The following is a 20,268-nucleotide window of genomic DNA, read 5'->3' as shown; positions in this document are numbered from 1 at the left end:
TAGATAGATAGATAGATAGATAGATAGATAGATAGATAGATAGATAGATAGATAGATAGATAGATGATAGAAGAAACAGCTTCTCTGGAGTTCCCATTTTGAAAAGAAACTTGAGCATAGCCTCTTAATACTAAGGCAGGACCCTTGTCAAGTGAAGGCCAAATTGTCATCAACATCTGCTTGATTTAAATGTTCCAACCTTGTTGGCATCTTATAGAGGAAAAAGTCCTCGTATATTCATCATTCGTGACAACTGAAGTGTCAGAGAGAGATGATGATTCACAGCAAAGATTTGTGGTGGATGGGTAAGTGCGCATGGGGGACGGGGAGAATTAGCTTTGCAGACATTTGCTTTTGGTCCACATTGGATGTTGAGCATATTCTGAAGTTCAAGAGATTTTTTCTAAGAATGGCCAGTTCTAATCCTTCAACAAGCCATGAGCCTTCACGTAATTTTGAATATATATTTCTCCAAGGAGCCTGGATACTCTGAAAAACTTCAAATGTTTATTGTTTATAAACCCTTTTCTACAGATAAAAAATGGCATTTCTTAAAAACCTCCAGATAGGGTACCTGCTGAAGATTAGACTGGGAAGCTTAAATAAACTTTCTGAAGTGAGGGGAAAGCAAAAAAAACAAAAAACAAAAACAAAGCAAAGTCAAAACTCCATATTTTTTTTAGCTGAAATCCCAATGAATTTATAGCCATCCTCCTCTAATTCTTCAAGCTCTGTTGTGGTTGCTCATTTTTGTCTCAATCTGTGCTGGAGAAAATTGAGTTTAATTTGTTGCTTTTTGTTTTGCCAAGTTATTATGGGCATCTGGTGCAGCTGAGAGGAGGAAATGACTCAGGTTTTGAATGTGGTCCTCCTCCTTCCATTAGTGTGGGTAGATCTTTGGACTTTCTGCCTCCTTTCCCACAAGTTATTTATTAAGTGGTTGTGAAACGCAAGGGCAGGGGGCCACACCATTCCATCTGAAGAAAGCCATGGATCTGATGCATCTTCAAGAAGATTGGATCATCCGTTTGGTCTGCCTTTCCAAGGGCCGGTAATTGTAGTTTGAAATACCTCCAAAAAGCGCTCCTTTGACCATTTTCCAAAGTTCTTCAACGTATTATTTATGTGGGACATTTACATTCTACTTTTCCTTTAAGTGGTTCCAGACAGTGTGCCTGGATCCATTCCTTACTTTCTCAAGAACTTGGTGGGAAATTGGGTATCAGAGGCATTTGTGAATATGGTGGCTTCACTGTTGCTGAGGAGAATGGATCCGGAGACTTAAAGTCATTTCCAAATGGGTCGAAAACAAGGGTAAGAACAAAGCAAGCTTCTTTGGATGTCCTGTTCCATAGCTGAGGAAATACTGGCCACCATAAAATGTCTCCTTATTAGCCAATTATCTTTCTTCACCTAGAAGCAGTTGGGCCTCCAAAGAGGAATTGAACTTAAGGTAAAGGAGGAGTCCCTGGACTCCAGTGTCAGAATCTCTAAGTTTCTTCTTGCTACCAATCACAGAAGAGAAGCTAGGATGTTATGGCTTCACACCAGAAGATGCTTTCTCCACCTGCTTCCAAACCCCTTGTTGAACAAAAGGAGAGAGATGCTGTAGGAGATAATCAGGCTGGGCCTGAGGGAGGAACCAAACCTGCCATCAGTCTCGAGACCCTTTGCACCCACATGAGATCCAGCCCACCTTGAAAACGCATGAGAAAACCAAGGAAGTCCAGGCAGTTCAAATGAATATAAAGGTTTATTGCAAGTTTATGCTCTTTACAAGAATCTGACCTACTAATGGTCAAAGCAAAGAGGCAGTAGATGAGTACCAACAGAATGCAAGGTGGGCTGGACTTAGACTGATGATGTGTTTGACCCCTCCCTCAGGCTCAGCTTGGTCATCTCGTACAAATTCATGTTGAAGATGTCTCTGGAGATCCTCAGTCATCCAGGTCATGGTTGTCCCAAAGGTGTTATTTCAAAAGGCAACTGGACTTCCTTGGTTTGTTTGTTTTTTTCCTCTTAAAGACGTTTTGCTTCTCATTCAGTTCTGAAGATGCTTTTTGGATAAGAAGAGAAAAACAAAACAAAGCAAAGGAAGTCCAGCTGTCTTTTGAAAAAGCACCTTCGGGACATCCATGCTGAAGAACCACAGTTACTGGGGCAGCAGGAGAAAAATACACTTGGAGGTCTCCTCCATTTCACATTAGAAGCATTGCTACTTTTTTTTTTATCAACCAGAAGAAAATAACAGCTGCCTCAGAACCCCTCAGCCTAAAATGTTTACAGTACAGATATGGTTCATAGTGCTGAGCTGCCATTACAAGATTTGACGTCTGTCCTCCAAAGTGAATTACAGTTCGAAGCCGATTCCCTGCCTAATTGTCCTTGAGCCCCTGCCAAATGCTTTCACTTCATGGAAGAGAGAACTTGGATCAACACAACGGCATCGCAGATCAAGCTGAAGCAAGCTTATTGGCAGTGCCAAGACTTCCCACATGAGTTAACATGTATGTGTGCGTGTGTCGGGAGGCTCCGTTCCAGAGATCAAGGCACGTTGGAGCTCTGTCATTCAGGTCTCCCGATGTATCATGAAGATTAGAAATAGGACCTTTTCCTTATCAATTAAAAAAAAAAGCCAATCACACAAAATTAATGTTATTTGTGAACTACAGTATGTAGCACAATCAGAAGAAATGAAACATCCTTTTCCTTCAGGTCCTTAGGCTCAGAAAGGTGACATTGACTGGCTATAACTAAGTAGGGCCAACAGGGGATCATGAAAATACAGCCAATACACATTACAGGCATCTTTTCCCTGGATTGTTCGTCATTAACTAATGCCAATATTTGCAGGATCCAATCTGGGTTGGTCATCAGGTCCAGAGGTTTGGTCTTCTGAGCTTTCAGACTCATGCTGGAGCCCATCTTCAGGGAACTTCTCTCTACTCAGAAGACGTTTCCTAAGATGGACTCCAGCATGAGAACCTCCCTCCCTCTCTAGACCTTCTCCATCTCTATCTTCTCCTCCACCTCTTTCTCCTTCCTTCCTTCCTTCCTTCCTTCCTTCCTTCCTTCCTTCCTTCCTTCCTTCCTTCCTTCCTTCCTTCCTTCCTTCCTCTCTACACCTTCTCCTCCTCCTCCACCTTCTCCTTCCTTCCTTCCTTCCTTCCTTCCTTCCTTCCTTCCTTCCTTCCTTCCTTCCTTCCTTCCTTCCTCCTCTACACCTTCTCCTCCTTCCTCCTCCTTCCTTCCTTCCTTCCTTCCTCTTCCTTCCTCCATCTTCTCCTCCTCCTCCATCTTCTCCTCCATCTCTTTCTCCTTCCTTCCTTCCTCTCTACACCTTCCTTCCTTCCTTCCTTCCTTCCTTCCTTCCTTCCTTCCTTCTTCCTTCCTTCCTTCCTTCCTTCCTCTCTACACCTTCTCCTTCTCCTCCATCCTCCTTCCTCCTTCCTCCTTCCTCCTCCTCCACCTTCTCCTCCTTCCTTCCTTCCTTCCTTCCTTCCTTCCTTCCTTCCTCCTCCTCCACCTTCTCCTCCATCCTCCTTCCTTCCTCTTCCTTCCTCTCCTTCCTCCATCTTCTCCTCCTTCCTTCCTCTCTACACCTTCTCCTTCCTCCTCCTTCTCCTCCACCTCTTTCTCCTTCCTCCTTCCTTCCTTCCTTCCTTCCTTCCTTCCTGCCTGCCTGCCTGCCTGCCTTCCTTCCTCTCCTTCCTTCCATCCTCCTCCACCTCTTTCCCCCTCCTTCCTTCCTTCCTTCCTTCCTCCCTTCCTCCCTTCCTTCCTTCCTCTCTACACCTTCTCCTCCATCCTCCTCCACCTCTTTCTCCTTCCTTCCTTCCTTCCTGCCTGCCTGCCTGCCTGCCTTCCATTCTGTTCCCTTCCCTTCCCTTCCCTTCCCTTCCCTTCCCTCATCTCCTCGTCCTCCTGCTTTTTTCCCCTCCTTTTGTTTCTCCACCTTCTTCTTCCCCTCCTTCTCTTCTTCGTTTGCCTCCATTTTGCTGGTAGCAAAACATCCCAGACTGTGCCACTATGTTTTGAAAACAGAATATTCTATTTTCAGGCAAAGAGTTGGTGTGTGTGAGAGAGGGAGGGGAGGGATATGAAAGGAAATCAGTAAGAGGGAAATTTCTTGCATGCAGTTTTATCAACAATCCTTTTTTTCAAAACCACAGATATACAGGCATTTCCAGAGAATGTCAACATTGCCCTGTTGCTCAGAATCTCTCAGACGAAGAAAAACCAGATCAGTATGATGAGTGTGTGTGTGTGTGTGTTGTGTGTGTGTGTGCCCTGGTGAAATTTTGCAAGATGGATGGGATGGTGTTGCCCACACAGCCCAAAGGGGCAGAGCTTGCATTGCAATGCTGCACCTGTCATCTTGCAGATTGTACCTATTTTTGTTCCATTTTTGTCTTGGGTTGTTCCCCTTTGTTGACTTCTTCTTAGACTTGTAAATTCCACCTGGCAGCTGGGCAGGGAGGTTTTATCGCTCTTATTGTATTTCGGTCTGCTTTTATGGGCCGTTTTTATTCTTGCAGCTACTTCGCTGTTCGCTGATCGTAAATAAATGCAATTTGGGTCTTGTGGATTTGGGCTCTTGCCTGTAGCTACCCATCAGCTGAGCTGACCACACCTGACTTGGATGTGTCAGCTTGGAGATAAGCGGGGTCTCGCCAGCCCCATATATTTTTCCTTTCCCATGTTCTGGGACACTCACCAAGGATCTGGGGAGAGATTTCATTCCTTCTTCTATTGATCTGAGCAGCCCTGAGCAGGTTTTGATTTGTGGCAGCAAATTTGACCGCAATGGGAGGGAAACTTTTCTGCTATGGTGACAGCAAATAAGTAGCTGTACAAAAACACCAGAACTGCCAGGAAAGCGTGATATGAATGTCAAACCTCTGATTTTAGCTATTTTATTACCGATGGAAGCAAGGCTCTTTCCAGAGGAAAAATAAAAGCAAGAGATTATAAATAGTGGGCTTTTTTTTTTCAAAGAAAAAAACCCATTTCAATATTTTTATGGATCAAGTATCCATTGGCATGCATTTACAAGAGTCCCAGGGTTTGATCACCTTCCCAGCCAACTTCCGACAAGCAACGTTGGGGGAAAAGCCAGAATTGCTTAACAACCACAAGAACAAAAGATTGCAAAATTGCATGCGTCTCTCTTAACAACCGTACCAGTGAGCGACAGAAGTTCCCAGCCCAATTGTGGTCGTAAGTCAACCACTCCTTGTATTTAACCGATGGTGAAATCTTGAAAGCAAGGTCTGTGTTTATTAGACCATTTATTAGACCGTGCAGAAATGGACAGAGTAACACTGAAGATAAAAGAAAAAAAGAAGACACAGAATATTTTCGAACTTGGGACTTGTTTTATCAATGGTTGGGTAAAATAAGTAGAAACTAGGAACTGGAAAAGTATTACTTTGTAAGCAAATTGACCCAGATTGTACGCTGTTCAGTAAGCACTTATTGTATGAAAATATATAAATAAATTGGAGGGGGTGGGGAAGAAGAAGTTGTTCCAGGCCCTATTGTGGTTGTAAGTCAAGGACCCCTTGTCTTTTACCGATGGTGAAATCTTGAAGGCAAGGCCTATGCAGCTCTGCCTCTCCTCTGGGAAAGGAGAACAACAATTGTGTGAGGTCACGGTGTGGGAACGGAGTGGCCGAGGATCCCTCGGAAAAAGCTTTGGACAAAGATGTCAGGGCCTTCCAAAGTTTATGGCTGGAACGTCCCACACGGCCGGCGGCGTCTTGTGGGTCTCTCTTGAAAGGGATTTTTCCACTGTGCCCAGCATGACATGTCTTCGTTCCTCTGACTCTGTGTTTCTATGAATCACCTCCATGGCAGTTGGTGGAGACCACCACTTCCTCTCTTCTCCTGCAGCATTCAAAAGGACAATGGTTGAAAGGGCTAATTTGGAGCCCTAGCATGGAAGTCAGCAGGAGACTTCCGTGTGAAAAGTCTTCTGGAAAAGGGCATCCGATGGCCAGTTGCCTACTCCAAAATCCCCAGCATATAACTCTTCTTCGTCCTCTTCTATCAGAAGCCTGGAGGTTGCTGCTAGGATTCTGGAAGAGATGGGCAAGGAGATTTAAAGCAAAAGCGAACAAAGGCAGGAGCTTAGAGGAACCGCAACACACACACACACCAAGCTGCGTCTTTCCCAAAACTTTGGGTGAGCCTCTGTGCTTCTTTGAAGAATTGAAATACAGCTGTCCCGGGAGAGGAGTTCATGCATCTCTTAAAATGGGTTTGTGGGAATGTAGCTCACAGCCAATGAACGGACCAACCGACGCCTGATGTTTTGCTGGGGTTTTTGGCAAAACATGTTTGACTTTGTAGCCCTTACTTTGTTCCAGGAAGATGTGTTGGTTAGGGGGGAAAGAAAATGTGCAATTCCAGATAATTCACTGCAGATTATTTATGCTTTGCAGTGTAAAGAGTCAGGAGGAGTTGTGTCTTTCTTATGTTCCACCCAATGAAGTTTTGGCACCGCAAAATCATCCATTCACTGAGTTTTACAGTCCACTGTCAATTTGTCCTAAATCTGGATTAGTTTAAGGGTATAATGGCCTAATAAACACAACGTATTTGGTCATCATTATTTTTGGCTTACCCTTTCTGTGATTCATGTATTTGTTGAAAAGGTTTGTCAGGCTGCCCATCTTAAAATGCAACTCGGGGCAGCTCACAATCATCGTAAAAGCCTCCAACCACAAAGCCACAAACCGTCGATCCATTGTGGCTTACGCTAGGGTTACGAAGCCAGTGGGCCTTTGCTGTTCACCAGCATGAGGCAAGATGTTTTTTGCTGTTGTGGTTACAAAATTTTCTGGTTCCCATTTAAGAGGCTGGATATGGTCTTCTTTGCTCTAAAGAACACCACACAATGCATCTTATCTGTTGCGGGATCTGTACAAAATGACAGCCGTAGAGGCTCCATAGGAAACGAGGAGATCAAATGTTCTGAGTTATGTAAGCCATGTTTTTAAACTCACTGGAAGGGCATTTTTGCTCTTTGTGTAACTGTCTGCAACTTGGCTTTTCTAAGAGTGATTTAATACCCAGGAATAAGGGGGGAGGGAGCAGAAAAGCGATTTTTCTTGTCCTCCAGATGTGATCCTTCTCTGAATCCCATTCTCTCCTGCCCACATGGCTTACTGAAATGACGATGAAGAAAAGGACTAAGGGGTGACATGATAGCAGCATTCCAATATCTCAGGGGCTGCCACAAAGAAGAGGGAGTCAAGCTATTCTCCAAAGCATCTGAAGGTAGAACAAGAAGCAATGGGTGGAAACTCATCAAGGAGAGAAGCAACCTAGAACTAAGGAGAAATTTCTGACAGTGAGAATAATTAACCAGTGGAACGACTTGCCTCCAGAAGCTGTGGATAATCCAACACTGAAAGTTTTTAAGAGTAGATTGGACAGCCATTTAACTGAAATGGTAAAGGGCAGGGGTGAAATGCTCCCAGTTTGGACCGGATTGCCTGATCCGGTAGCAATGGCGGAGGGTGGTTCGGAGAACCGGTAGCAAAAATCCCTGCCCACCCACCCCCATGCCCAGCTGAGTTGTGTGGTCATCAGAGATTTTTTGTTTTGTTTTTACCTTTAAAAGCATTTTTTCTTTGGCCGAAAAAATGCTTTTAAAAGTTAAAAAAAAAGCCTCTGATGATCGCGCGGCTCAGCTGGGATCGTCAGAGCCTTTTAAAAGCATTTTTTCTACAACCTCTTTGGCCGAAGAGGTTATAAAAAAATGCTTTTAAAAGACTCCTCTGGCGATCCCAGCTGAGTTGCCTGATTGTCAGAGGCATTTTTTTCTTTTAAAGGCAAAAAAAAAATGCTTTTAAAATAAAGCAAAAGTGTCTGATGATCAGGCAACTCAGCTGGGATCATGAGAGCTTTTGAAAAGCATTTTTTCTACAACTTCTTTGGCCGAAGAGGCTTTTAAAAGTTAAAAAAAAAGTTGGCCATGCCCACCCAGTCACATTACCCACCACCACCACCAAACCACGCCCACAGAACTGGTAGTAACAAATTTTGCATTTCACCCCTGGTATAGAGTTTCCTGACGGAGTAGGGGGTTGTACTAGAAGACCTCCAAGGTCCCTTCCAACTCTGTTATTCTGTATTCAGATTTGTGTCTCTAGCCAACATAATCTGATAAGTGGAAGTTATTCTTTATTCTTCCTCTTCTTGGTCTAGACTTTCATTCTGAATTTTCATTTTTGCCTGGGGAGGTGCAGAGCGGGCATCTTGGTGCACAAATTCCAGGGGGATTAATTTTTCATCCACCCATGTACTTTGCGGAGGGCAAATAGCCCCCTCGTTGAATGGGGAGAAAAGCTCGTTTACGACTGCTGGTCTCCCTCGGAAGTTCCTAATGAGTTTTCAAGGATTCACAGAATGAGCAAATGGAATCACTTGAATGAGCAAATACAAAAAGTCCCCCAAAAGAGTTGGTGTTATTATTATATTTCTTTTCAGATTAATTAGCGAAAGCTGAGCCAATCTTCAACCTCAACTCGCTCATTTCCCATTTTGTTTGGCCTCCTGGAGCCCCTTCCTTCAAAATTCAAGAGAAACACGGCACAAGGGTCTGTGGAGGGCAGGACAAGAAGCAACAGATGGAAACTAATCAAGGAGAGAAGCAACTTAGAACTAAGGAGAAATTTCCTGACAGTGAGAACAATTAATCAGTGGAACAACTTGCCTCCAGAAGTTGTGAATGCTCCAACACTGGAAGTTTTTAAGAAGTTGTTGGATAACCATTTGTCTGAAGTGGTGTAGGGTTTCCTGCCTAAGCAGGGGGTTGGACTAGAAGACCTCCAAGGTGCCTTCTGTTATTCTATTCTATTCTATTCTATTCTATTCTATTCTATTCTATTCTATTCTATTCTATTCTATTCTATTCTATTCTCCAAGGTCCCTTCCAACTCTGATATTCTGTTATTCCTAGATACCAAGAATGTACTAATGCGAAAAAGGAGTCTTTTGTTTGGAAAGAAAGTGATGCAATAGATTCCTTTGAACTCTTCTCCCAGCTAGAAGAGGAGATCCCGCTTGAGAGATAATGCCTTGCAAAAGAAAAAAGAGAAAGAGAGGCTTTAATCTCTCCCAAATCCTTGATGGAAAATTGTCTCCTTTAACCTCGTTCCATCTTGGCCTGCATCCTTCCCCCACCCCCTGCCGCCACCTTCTTCCTGCCCTGCCCCTATCATATCATCTGCTCACAATATATCCCCATGAAAAATGGAGGAAAACAGGCAACCTGCTCTGTCATCCATCACAAACTCGGCTTTTCCATTGTGCTGCGGGCTGAACTTTTTCTTCGTTCTTAGAAACATTCCTAAGTGTTGAGCTGCTTGGAGCAGCTGCCTTGAAAGCCAACACACACTGACAAAGAAAAAAAAATCAACCTGCCAGAAAAATTGCTTTATTCTTCACCCCTAAAATTGTTTTGGCCAAAGGCCCAAGTCCAGCGATATTCAGTTTTGGACCAATTACAGGTGTCTGGCCCAAACTGCCATAATTCATCAGAGTTATAAATACGTACTTCGGGCCTTTGGAAGAGAAAGCTCCTTTAGTAAGGCAGCAGAATAAAGAGTTTCTACTGTGTATCAATGTCTAGCCGAATCGTTGTCATACCGGTATTTATTATTTTTTCAGTAGAACCCAGAAGCTACTTTCAAAAGAAGTGATGACAACTTAGTGAATTCCATTGCTTAGAGAAGGAGAAGTGAACAAAGTCTGGCTTGGTTTGGGGAGTAAATTGGCCCAGTTGTAATTTCATTGGATTCCATCAGGAAAGACTTTCTAAAGAACTTTCAAGCAAAGGAATCATTAACAGAAGCACCATTGAGTTGTGTTGTATTGTGTTGCATTAGTAGACTAGACTAGACTAGACTAGACTAGACTAGACTAGATGACTTGTCTTGTCTTGTCTTGTCTTGTCTTGTCTTGTCTTGGCTTGTCTTGTCTTGGCTTGGCTTGGCTTGGCTTGTCTTGGCTTGGCTTGTCTTGTCTTGGCTTGACTTGACAGACGTAATATAGCTACTCTCCCCAGTGGACTCTGGGCAGTTTACAAAATACCATGTTAAGCACTATAATACTAAATTAAACAACAATATAAACAAAATGAAAGGTCAAGCCAAACAACCATTAAGACATAGCATGACTGCATCTGCAACCCCCAATATGTTAACTCCAGTTTCCCAACCACCAGCAGTAAATGGGGAAGAGATTGGGGTTTTGAGGCAGAGACATTTTTCTCTTAGTTTGCAGTGTGATTTCTTTGATCTGCAGAGTAATTTCTAATGTTTGTGCATCTGCTTAGATGAGCATTGTTAAGTGTGGGAAGGGCTTCTCTTTGTTCTGGTTGTGACTATCTGATGCTGAGACTGGCTACATCTATAAATGCTTGTAGAGCAGCCAACCTTTTTGGAGATCCACGGTGAGGCAGTGAGAAGATGCCTTCATATCACGATGGTTCTTAAATGTAACGATATTTATCATATTAAAAATTTTAAATTGACACCATTCATGGCCACTACTGCTTCTTGCAAGTGTTTGATGGGATTTTTATTTCAATGTAGGCTGGCAGATCATTTTGATTTCATGCTCGGAGGGCCCTCAGAAGTCCTCAGAGATCCTCAGACCACACTTTGAGAGCAACTTAGCTACAGTAACTTATCCTCACTTCTGAAATGCAGAAATAGAAACATGTTCCAAGCTGGAGATGGGCCTATAACTGAGTTATAGGTCCATCTGCTCTCTTGAAACTAGTTCTGGTGCATTCCATATATTGACCCTTGATTCTCTGATTCCTTTTCCGTGACAGACTATTGGCTGCGATGACTACCTGGGTTCCGATAAGGTGGTGGACAAATGTGGAATCTGTGGAGGGGACAACACAGCTTGCAGGGTGATCTCAGGAGTCTTCAAGCACAGCCTGACCAACCTGGGCTACCACAAAATAGTCGAAATTCCAGAAGGGGCCACCAAAATCAACATCACTGAGATGTCCAAGAGCAACAATTACTTGGGTAAGTAGTCCATCTCTCCCCAAAGAAGTCTTCTTCTAGCTGGGTGATCTGTTGGTACTGCAGATGCCTATTTAGCATTCAGGATTCCTGGGTGCAGTAGGTCCCAAATGATTTGGAAGAAAGCAGATTGAGAAAATAATGTTTCTGGAGGAGGAGGCATAAAAGGGGGGGGAAAAAGAGTCAGCCTATGTTGGTTTGAGAAGAGTGTTGGTTGGAACATTGTTTGTTGAATGAAACCTTCTAGGAAGATTGTTTCTTCCTAGAAAGGATATCAGTCAAAAGAAAGAGATCACTTACTGGTGGAAACTGAACCATTGAGTGAATGCTGAAAAACAATTATAGGCCTTGTAAGGAGTATTAGGTGATGCCCAAAGTGATGTATGAGTTAATGCATGAGATGATCTAGAAGTGGAGGACCTGAAAATTGATCTGTGCAATCAGTTCCCTTTGGTCACACCTCCCCTCCTCCCCCTCCTCCTCCTCCTCCTCCTCCTCCTCCTCCTCCTCCTCCTCCTCCTTTTGTAAGAAAGTTTTTGGATGTGACTTTTGTGATAGTACGGTTGAACTCCAAAGTTGCCCTCCTTGCATCACTCCCCCTAGTTGCTCTACTGCTCCTGTTTTCATCTACTTTGTTTGAAATATCAATGTGACATCATTGCTCCCTAAACATGAAAAGAGGAAATAGGCTTTGCTTCTGATGTAAGCAAAATGCCTGGTAGCCAGCAGGACGAAACAGCAGCTTTGGAAACCTTCAACACTGGGAGATTGATCTGGCGCAGACAGGTCTTCAAATACATCTACCAAACGTTGGTACCAGCCAAGCTGTGAAACTCTAGGGATTGAACAAACCCTGGGAAATGCCATGTGCCAAGAAGTGTGATTCTTTTTTAGAACAGGAATGCTGCTATTTTTCTGCCCCCTAAAAATGGCACGGTACATTCAGTTCAAGGCAACTCCTAAGAAGGAACAATATCAGAAATAGCCCACCCTCAGCTTTTTACAAGTTTCCAATCTTTTAATTCCTTCTAGTTCGGAGCTAGCTTGCAACGTCTTTACCTAGAAAGCCTTCTTATTTTTGGCCAACAAGCATTCATCTAAGTGACTGCCTAGTTAAGGGTAAGTTTAGCTTGAGATGATCGTATTTGTCAATTGTCTGAAAAGGTGTACAATCTGCTCTTGGTTATTCCAGAGTGCAGGATCTGGGATAATAGATTAAAATTCTAGGAAGACAGAGCTATTTCAACAGTTGAATCACTGTTGGAGCATTCACAACTTCCGGAGACAAGTTGTTCCACTGGTTAATTGTCCTCACTGTTAGGAAGTTTCTCCTTAATTCCAGGTTGCTTCTCTCCTTGATGAGTTTCCACCCATTGTTTCTTGTCCTGCCCTCAGGGGCTTTGGAGAATAGCTTGACCCCCTCTTCTTTGGGGCAGCCCCTGAGATATTGGAAGACTGCTGTCGTGTCTCCCCTAGTCCTTCTTTTCATTAAACAAGACATACCCGGTTCTTGCAACTGTTCTTGATATGTTTGCATTGTTAGCTTTGGTTTGGTGTGTTCAGTGCGTGTTCATCTCCATCAAAGGTGGCATAAATAAACTCATGTCTCAGTTAGATGTGTGCCTCCGTTGGTAACTTAGCCAACACGTTTTGTTGTCCAAAAACAAGCGGTTGATTGTTCAGCACCTGAGACAACATCATTTAAGCTATCCGATCAATGCTTCATTAAATTGAAACAGACCATATAATTATCACCAAGGGTTGTTCTTTTTCACCCAGAGTTAAATCTTTCCTCATCTGTCAAAAATAAAAATAAAATAAATATGCATATATATATATATATATTTAAAAGCTGAGATTTAGGCATCTTACTTTTGGGCGTGTTTTGAATTGTTTTGGAAGAAAACTTACTTCACGAAGCATGCTTGAGACATGCTTGAGACACTTGAGACATGCTTGAGCGCTCCATGGCTTAGGACCCGGGTACTTACGAGACCGCCTGCTGTTACCTTTTGCCTCCCACCGACCCGTACGCTCGCACAGAGAGGGTCTCCTCAGGGTGCCGTCCGCCAAACAGTGTCGGCTGGCGGCCCCCAGGAGTAGGGCCTTCTCTGTGGGGGCAGTGACGCTCTGGAATGAACTTCCCCCCGGTCTGCGTCAAGTGCCCGATCTTCGGACCTTCCGTCGTGAGCTCAAAACATATTTATTCATTAAAGCGGGACTGGCATAATTAGTGATGTATTTTAATTGGGTTTTTAATATTTTTTAACTTTTTAATTTAAATTTTAATAATCGGCCTTTAAAATTTGCTCTTTTTAATTGTTGTTTTAAACTGTATATATCTTTGTTTTTACTTTGGCTGTACACCGCCCTGAGTCCTTCGGGAGAAGGGCGGTATAAAAATTTAATAAAATAAATAAATAAATAAATAAATAATGCTCAATTGGTGTCAACAGACGTTATGGGACATCTCTGCTGTTGAGTCTTAGATGGTGGTGGGGGTCTCTAATCTTGGCAACTGTAAGACTTTTGGACTTCAACTCCCAGAGTTCCTCAGCCAGTTGGCTGAGGAATTCTGGGAGTTGAAGTCCACAAGTCTTAAAGTTGCCAAGGTTGGAGACCCCTGTCTTAGAAAGTTCGAGAGCCATATTTTCAGTCATTCATTGGTCCATACAAGGTGCTGTTCCCATCAAAGAGAAGGATTGGGGGGAGGACATGATAGCTATCTTTCAGTACTTGGAGGCCTGTCAGGGAGAAGAGGAGGTTCACTTATTCTCTAAAGCACCAGAGGACAGGAAAAAGAAGTTAAGAGGTGTCAAAAGAAGTCAAAAAGAGGTGGAAGCTTGTTAAAGAGAGATCCAACCTAAGGAGAAATTTATGGACAGCAAGAATGATTATTCATTGGAACAACTTGCCTCCAGGAGTTGTGGATGTTCCATCACTAGAAGTTTTCAAAAATAGACTGGACAAGCATTTGACCAGAATGGTATAAGATCTCCTGACTTGAGCACGTGGTGGGTTTCTATCAGGAACTCCTTATGATAGTACCTTCTCTGCTTCTGGAAGTAAGTTTGGTTTAGACAACCCATGAGCTCCAAGAGAGATGGAGCAAAAGGAAGAATCCTTGCACTTAGTACAAAATAAAGAAAAACGCAAGTTTGACCTAAGCAAATAAGATCCTATTTGATTTCTCGGTGTTGATCAAATATCTAGCTGCAGCCTTTAGGAAGAACCTTGACCCATGGGACTGTTTGACCCATGGGATGCATATTTCCGTGTGTGGAGGAGAATCTGTCTGAAAAATACAATTGTGGGTTGCCTCTCCCTTTGAGACCTGAGACTCCTGTCAAAAACACAACTGCTTGTGAGATTTGGCCAAAGATACAAGGGAGAGATTTTGCGTTGTCTGTTGTGCAAAAAAAAAAAAAAAAAGGGATGAGTTCAGAGACCCTTTCTTGAAGTTGGTAAAAGATTTCTGGGTCTGGGCCTGATCTTTGGAGCCTTGCCTTGAAGAGTTCAGGGCTGTTTTGAGCTAGGCTTCCTTTATGTCCCTTGACACACTGCCAAAGACCTAATTGGCAATTTGCTTTGCAAGGCCACATGGAGCACAGAGTCAAATGGAGCTTCAGAATTTAAACTGACCAGAATGAACAAAGTTGCTTCCTGCAAAGGCTCACATGCCTTTGCTCCTCCTTATGGGAGGGGCCAATCATCTCCAAGCCCTACTCCCAAGTCGCCCCTTTTATTTTAATTATTCTTGCTGTCTGGCAGCTCTGCGCATGCGCACACTGGGAATAGGCTTCCTCTGTCTCACTGACGTCTGACTCTGGAGTCTCCAGAGGCAGCACATAACTCCCAGATGGCCCTGGCCCCCTCTCTGCCTCCGATGTAGAGCCCTCGTCCGAGCCTTCCACAGACTCTAGGACTGGCCCATGGTCCTCCCAACCTCCTCACTGTCTGACTCTGCTGCCAGCTCCGCAGGCCACCAGTGGACCACAACAGGGGCTTCCTCCTAGATCTGGAACTATTCAACAGCACAACATAGCATGAGAGAGAAGAGAAATTGACCCGGCTTGGCAGAAAGTGTCTCACTTTACATTCTGGATTCTGATCTGGCTAATAATTCTCCCTCCTTGAGGTTCAGCATAGCAGGGCTGCCATTATTTAAAACAACACTGGTTTTGATAAAGACCGTCAGACTGGAAGATAAGGGAGGGACATGGATTGATGGCTTGGTGGAGCAGAAATTGTGGTTGAAGATCTCCAAGTTGCCTTGCTCAACCTCCTTGACACTGGCTGGGGATTCGAGGTGGTAAAATCCCTCACATCTGGAAGGCATAATGGTGGGGGAAGAGGCTAGACAACAGGGCTAGAACAGCCATTATACAGTTCCATGTGGGAGACATTCTGCCATTCTGGTTCTCGGGTTGCATCTAAGCACACGTCCCACTGAACAGAAGGCGACCACTTCTGAAGAGCAGATTGGCATTCCTAAAGGATAACATAGTCTCCTTATTGAACGGGTTGCTTTTCAGACTAATAAGGATTCCAAGAATCATCACCCCCAAACCCACAGCGGCTGAGCCACAGCTTTCTGAGAAACAATGGACCCCTCACGGTCACCCCTATAAGGCTGCTAAAATGAAAGAATCAGGAAAGTCCCACCGCTCCAGTGTATGCAGATTTCTTTTGGGAGTTCAAGTCCCACCTTAGGTATGAAAGCCAGCTGGGTGACTTTGGGCCAGTCCTTCTCTCTCTCTCTCTCTCTCTCTCTCTCTCTCTCTCAGCCCAGCCCACCTCACAGGATTGTTGTTGTTGTGGCAAAAATCGAAGGAGAAAGGTGTGTTGGATATGTTCACCACCTTGTGTTATTTGTAAAATGCTGTAAAAGTGGGATACTTTTATCAAAGAAATAAATATGAGACAGTCGCTGGTCCAAGGGCACTCTGCTGGATTTGTGCCTGAGGAAGAACTAGAACTCCCCAGCTCCTGGTTTCTAACTAGGTGCCTTTAACCACTACTTAACCAAACTCTCTTTGTAGCAGACTATACTGTAGTTTGTGCTGCAGATAAATAGAATATCTACTTTTAAATGCAGAAATGATTTTTTTTTTGATACTGCTGTTGAAAGAAAAAAAAACCCAAGGAAAAGAATGATGTGAAAAGTTATTAATATTTTTGGTTGAGTCCTATTGAGGCATGAGCGAAGTTCGGTATTTGGAAGAATTATTTGCTTAGCACATGCTAAGGAGCCGGCATTAAAATGATGGTGGGAAAAAGCCCACAAATTTGATTAATGTGCAAGCTAAAGTTATTTCTGCTGTGTAAAAAATGTGTTTGGAAAAAACCTAGAGTTATATTTCTGTCTTGGGTGGGAGCCTACGTCGCATTGCGATTAACTCTTGCAGCCGACATCTGCTTAACACTTTGTCATGTTTATCCCCATCTTCCTTCCCCATTTTGAAATATTTCCCTTGAAATGTCACCTTGAAAGAAGCAATGAATAAAAGTAGAACGAAACCTTTGAACAGAAATCTATAGTTACAAGGAGCGAGGGAGTGCACAAAGGAGCACATTCCAACAAAATAGTGTATTTGTCCTTGGGGAGAAGATCTTTGATTGACTGTTTGGTTGGAAAACATCAGTGAGTTTCGGGTTTCTTTCTTGGCCACGGTGGACCTGCTGCTCACCATCCTCGTATATGTATATGTATGTAAAGTCAGCAGGGTATCGGATTGTTGTAGGATGTCGCATGCAAAAGTTAAATAAAGGGTCCTAGAACCTGGAAAAATGGAGGAGCTGGAAACTGGATGTGTAGGACATGTCAAAGTCAAGGAGCAGTGGAGGAAAACGGTGTAGGGTTTTCTGCTTGAACAGGATGTCGGACTAGAGGGACTAGGGGAGATATGATTGCAGTGTTACCAATATTTGAGGGGCTGCCACAGAGAGGAGGGGGGTCAACCTTGGCTGTACACCGCCCTGAGTCCCTAGGGAGAAGGGCGGTATAAAAAAAATATAAAAATTTAATAAATAAATAAATAAATAAATAAATAAAACCTATTTTCCAAGGGACCTGAAGGTCCAGCAAGGAATAATGGATGGAAACTGATCTAGGAGAGATTCAACCTGGAAATAAGGAGAAATTTCCTGACAGTGAGAGAAATCAACCCATGGAACAGAAGTTGCCTTCAGAATAGAATAGAATAGAATAGAATAGAATAGAATAGAATAGAATAGAATAGAATAGAATAGAATAGAATAGAATAGAATAGAATTTTTTATTGGCCAAGTGTGATTGGACACACAAGAAATTTGTCTTGGTGCGTATGCTTTCAATGTACATTAAAAAAAAGATACCTTCATCAAGGTACAACACTTACAACACTTAATGATAGTCACAGGGTACACATTTAACACTTAATGATAAAAACACTTAATGATAGTCATAGGGTACAAATAAGCAGTTAGGAAACAATCAATATCAATATAAATTGTAAGGATACCAGCAACAAAGTTACAGTCATAAGTGGAAGGAGATGGGTGATGGGAACGATGAGAAGATTAATAGTAGTGCATATTTAGTAAATTGTTTGACAGTGTTGAGGGAATTGTTTAGTAGAGTGATGGCGTTTGGGAAAAAACTGTTCTTGTGTCTAGTTGTTCTGGTGTGCAGTGCTCTATAGTGTCGTTTTGAGGGTAGGAATTGAAACAGTTTATGTCCAAGATGTGAGGGGTCTATAAATATTTTCACAGCCCTCTTTCTGACTCGTGCAGTATACAGGTCCTCAACGGAAGGCAGGTTGGTAGCCATTTTTTTTCCCTGCAGTTCTAAGTATCCTCTGAAGTCTGTGTCTGTCTTGTTGGGTTGCAGAATCAAACCAGACAGTTATAGAGGTGCAGATGACAGACTTAATAATTTTCTCTGTAGAACTGAATCAGCAGCTCCTTGGACAGTTTGAGCTTTCTCTATCTCTATCCTCTATTCCAGGGGTCTCCAACCTTGGCAACTTTAAGACTTGTGGACTTCAACTCCAGAATACCTCAGCCAGCTTTGCTGGCTGAGGAATTCTGGGAGTTGAAGTCCAAAAGTCTTAAAGTTGTCAAGGTTGGAGACCCCTGCTCTATTCATTTGTTGAACAAAAACTGAAATTGGAAGGCTACGTAGGGTGTCACCAAAGTTTTGAGCAAATCCTCATTGGGACCTTAACTTTATTGTTGATCTTCTCGGCCAACAGATTCCATTCTTGACTTCCTGGGTTTTTGGGTTTTTTTAGCAATAAAGCTGAAAATAGGGAGCCAAACCAAGTTTCACCACTTGCTCCCAGTGCTACAGGGTCCCATCGCTAGTGCAGAAAAATGACTCAAGTGCACATGATTGATGTGTGAGCTAAAGTTATTTTTGCTGGGTGAAGAATGTATTTGGGAAAAAAGAAACAGGAGTTGTATTTCTGGTTTGTGTGAGAGCATACAGTATGTAGCATCGCAATTAACTCCTGCAGCCAACATACATTTTGAACATAGAGGGTGTGCTTTCTTGTTTTCTCCCAAAATCTTTAGGGTGGACTGGGTTGATTTGATCCAGTGAGACTCTTAATTCATATCAGGTTTCTCTGAGGTTTCTTAATTCGTATCAGCTCTCTTAATCTAAATCAGATTTGGGTTATGTGGGAAACAGGGATGTTTCTAAACTGCGAACATGGATTTCTTTCGGTGCCTTCTTCCTGTAACAAATAATTGGAGAACTTCTGCCAACAAACTTACAATATGGGGTTAGAGACAGAGATCAATTAAAGACAAAGACAGTTTCTGGGGAGAAGAACAGTTAAAAACCCAGCTTGTGTATTGTCAAATTTTATTCACCATTTCCCCCTTATCTCACTTCTTCAGAAATTGCCAACATGATTAAAAGATCAGTTTTCTGCAACTCCCTTTTGTCCCCTGGAACCTTTAATCAGGCAGGCTATTAGTTGGTAATTTTAACCTCTCCCTGTTTCAGCCTTTGCTTCTTGCAACAGAACATGGCAAGTTTTGTTCTCTCCGTCTGAGAAATTCCACGCTTTATTACCAGAAAGAGCTGAAATGCTTAATAAAAGCATGCAAAAAGCTCCAGCTTTTATTTGCAAAAACAATCAATCTCATTTTTACTATTAATGTGATGGAATTCGGGGCATCTTGTGCCAAGCTCAAAGCGATGAAAATGACAATCAGGTTAAAAGTCTCCCAAAGAAATCTGAACCCTGCAGTTAATATTGACTCGGATTCTTGACAAAACACTAGCTTGTGTTTGTTTTGATGTCCGGATCTGGGGCTGGAAGCCATCTGCCTTGATTACTGATCAATAAATAGTGGAATGAGAGCAATGCTTCATACTGGAAGCAGCTTACTGATATTGTGTTGGGAGGAAGGGGATACATTAGTGAGTTTGCTGTGGGTTCTCAAGATGTGATCTAGAATTGATTGATTGGTCTATGCCATTCAGTCACTGTCAGTTCTTAACCCAATAAACTTATGACTGTATGACTGTAACTTTGTTGCTGGCAATCCTTATGATTTATATTGATATATTGACCATCAATTGTGTTGTAAATGTTGTACCTTGATGAACGTATCTTTTCTTTTATGCACATTGAGAGCATATGCATCAAGACAAATTCCTTGTGTGTCCAATCACACTTGGCCAATAAAATTCTATTCTATTCTATTCTATTCTATTCTATAAATTGATTTTCTCCAGGACACATTGCTCCAACCTGGTCCTTCAGACCTTCCACCCATCACTGCTGTCCATCTATCTGGCCACTGGTCATCCCCTTCTTCTCTTTCCTTCACCTTTCCCAGCCTCTCCTATTTTCATTTAATGTCTCTGAAGTAGGACAATTTGAGTCTGGTCATTTGGACCTTGAGTGAGACCTCTGGAGGGATTTGTTTGAGGCCATGTCTGAAGATCAGATGGCCTATTTCAAACCATTGTGATCTGGCACCATTCTATGTTTCTTCTGAGAATAAGTGGACCAAATCCAGTCTCTTAAGAATATGGCAAAAACTATACTCAGATTAGAGTCTAAACAATAGATTTGGAGACAGTGGAGATCCATGGAGAAGGAAAATAAGTTTATGGTCCAGACGTGACATGGGAAAAACTTTATAGCTGTCAGAACTTTGAAAGAATTCTAAATATTGGAAGCAACATCTATATGATTGAAGTTTTTCGCCA

At 42.7% G+C, this 20,268-nt stretch overlaps 1 protein-coding gene across 1 annotated transcript in view; it reads left to right on the top strand.

Moving 5' to 3' along the window:
• Positions 1–20,268, top strand: part of THSD4 (thrombospondin type 1 domain containing 4) — a 181,260-nt gene that overhangs the window by 119,741 nt on the left and 41,251 nt on the right. The window contains exon 8 of the mRNA XM_058156480.1: positions 10,853–11,057. Within this exon, the coding sequence (XP_058012463.1) occupies positions 10,853–11,057 (205 nt within the window). The remainder of the gene's footprint in view (positions 1–10,852; positions 11,058–20,268) is intronic.

This window comes from Ahaetulla prasina, chromosome 13 (assembly GCF_028640845.1).
Source record: "Ahaetulla prasina isolate Xishuangbanna chromosome 13, ASM2864084v1, whole genome shotgun sequence".
In the NCBI taxonomy this organism is placed as follows: domain Eukaryota; kingdom Metazoa; phylum Chordata; class Lepidosauria; order Squamata; family Colubridae; genus Ahaetulla; species Ahaetulla prasina.
Note: the sequence above shows the minus strand (reverse complement) of the source record. Positions and strands in the feature narration are given on the sequence as shown.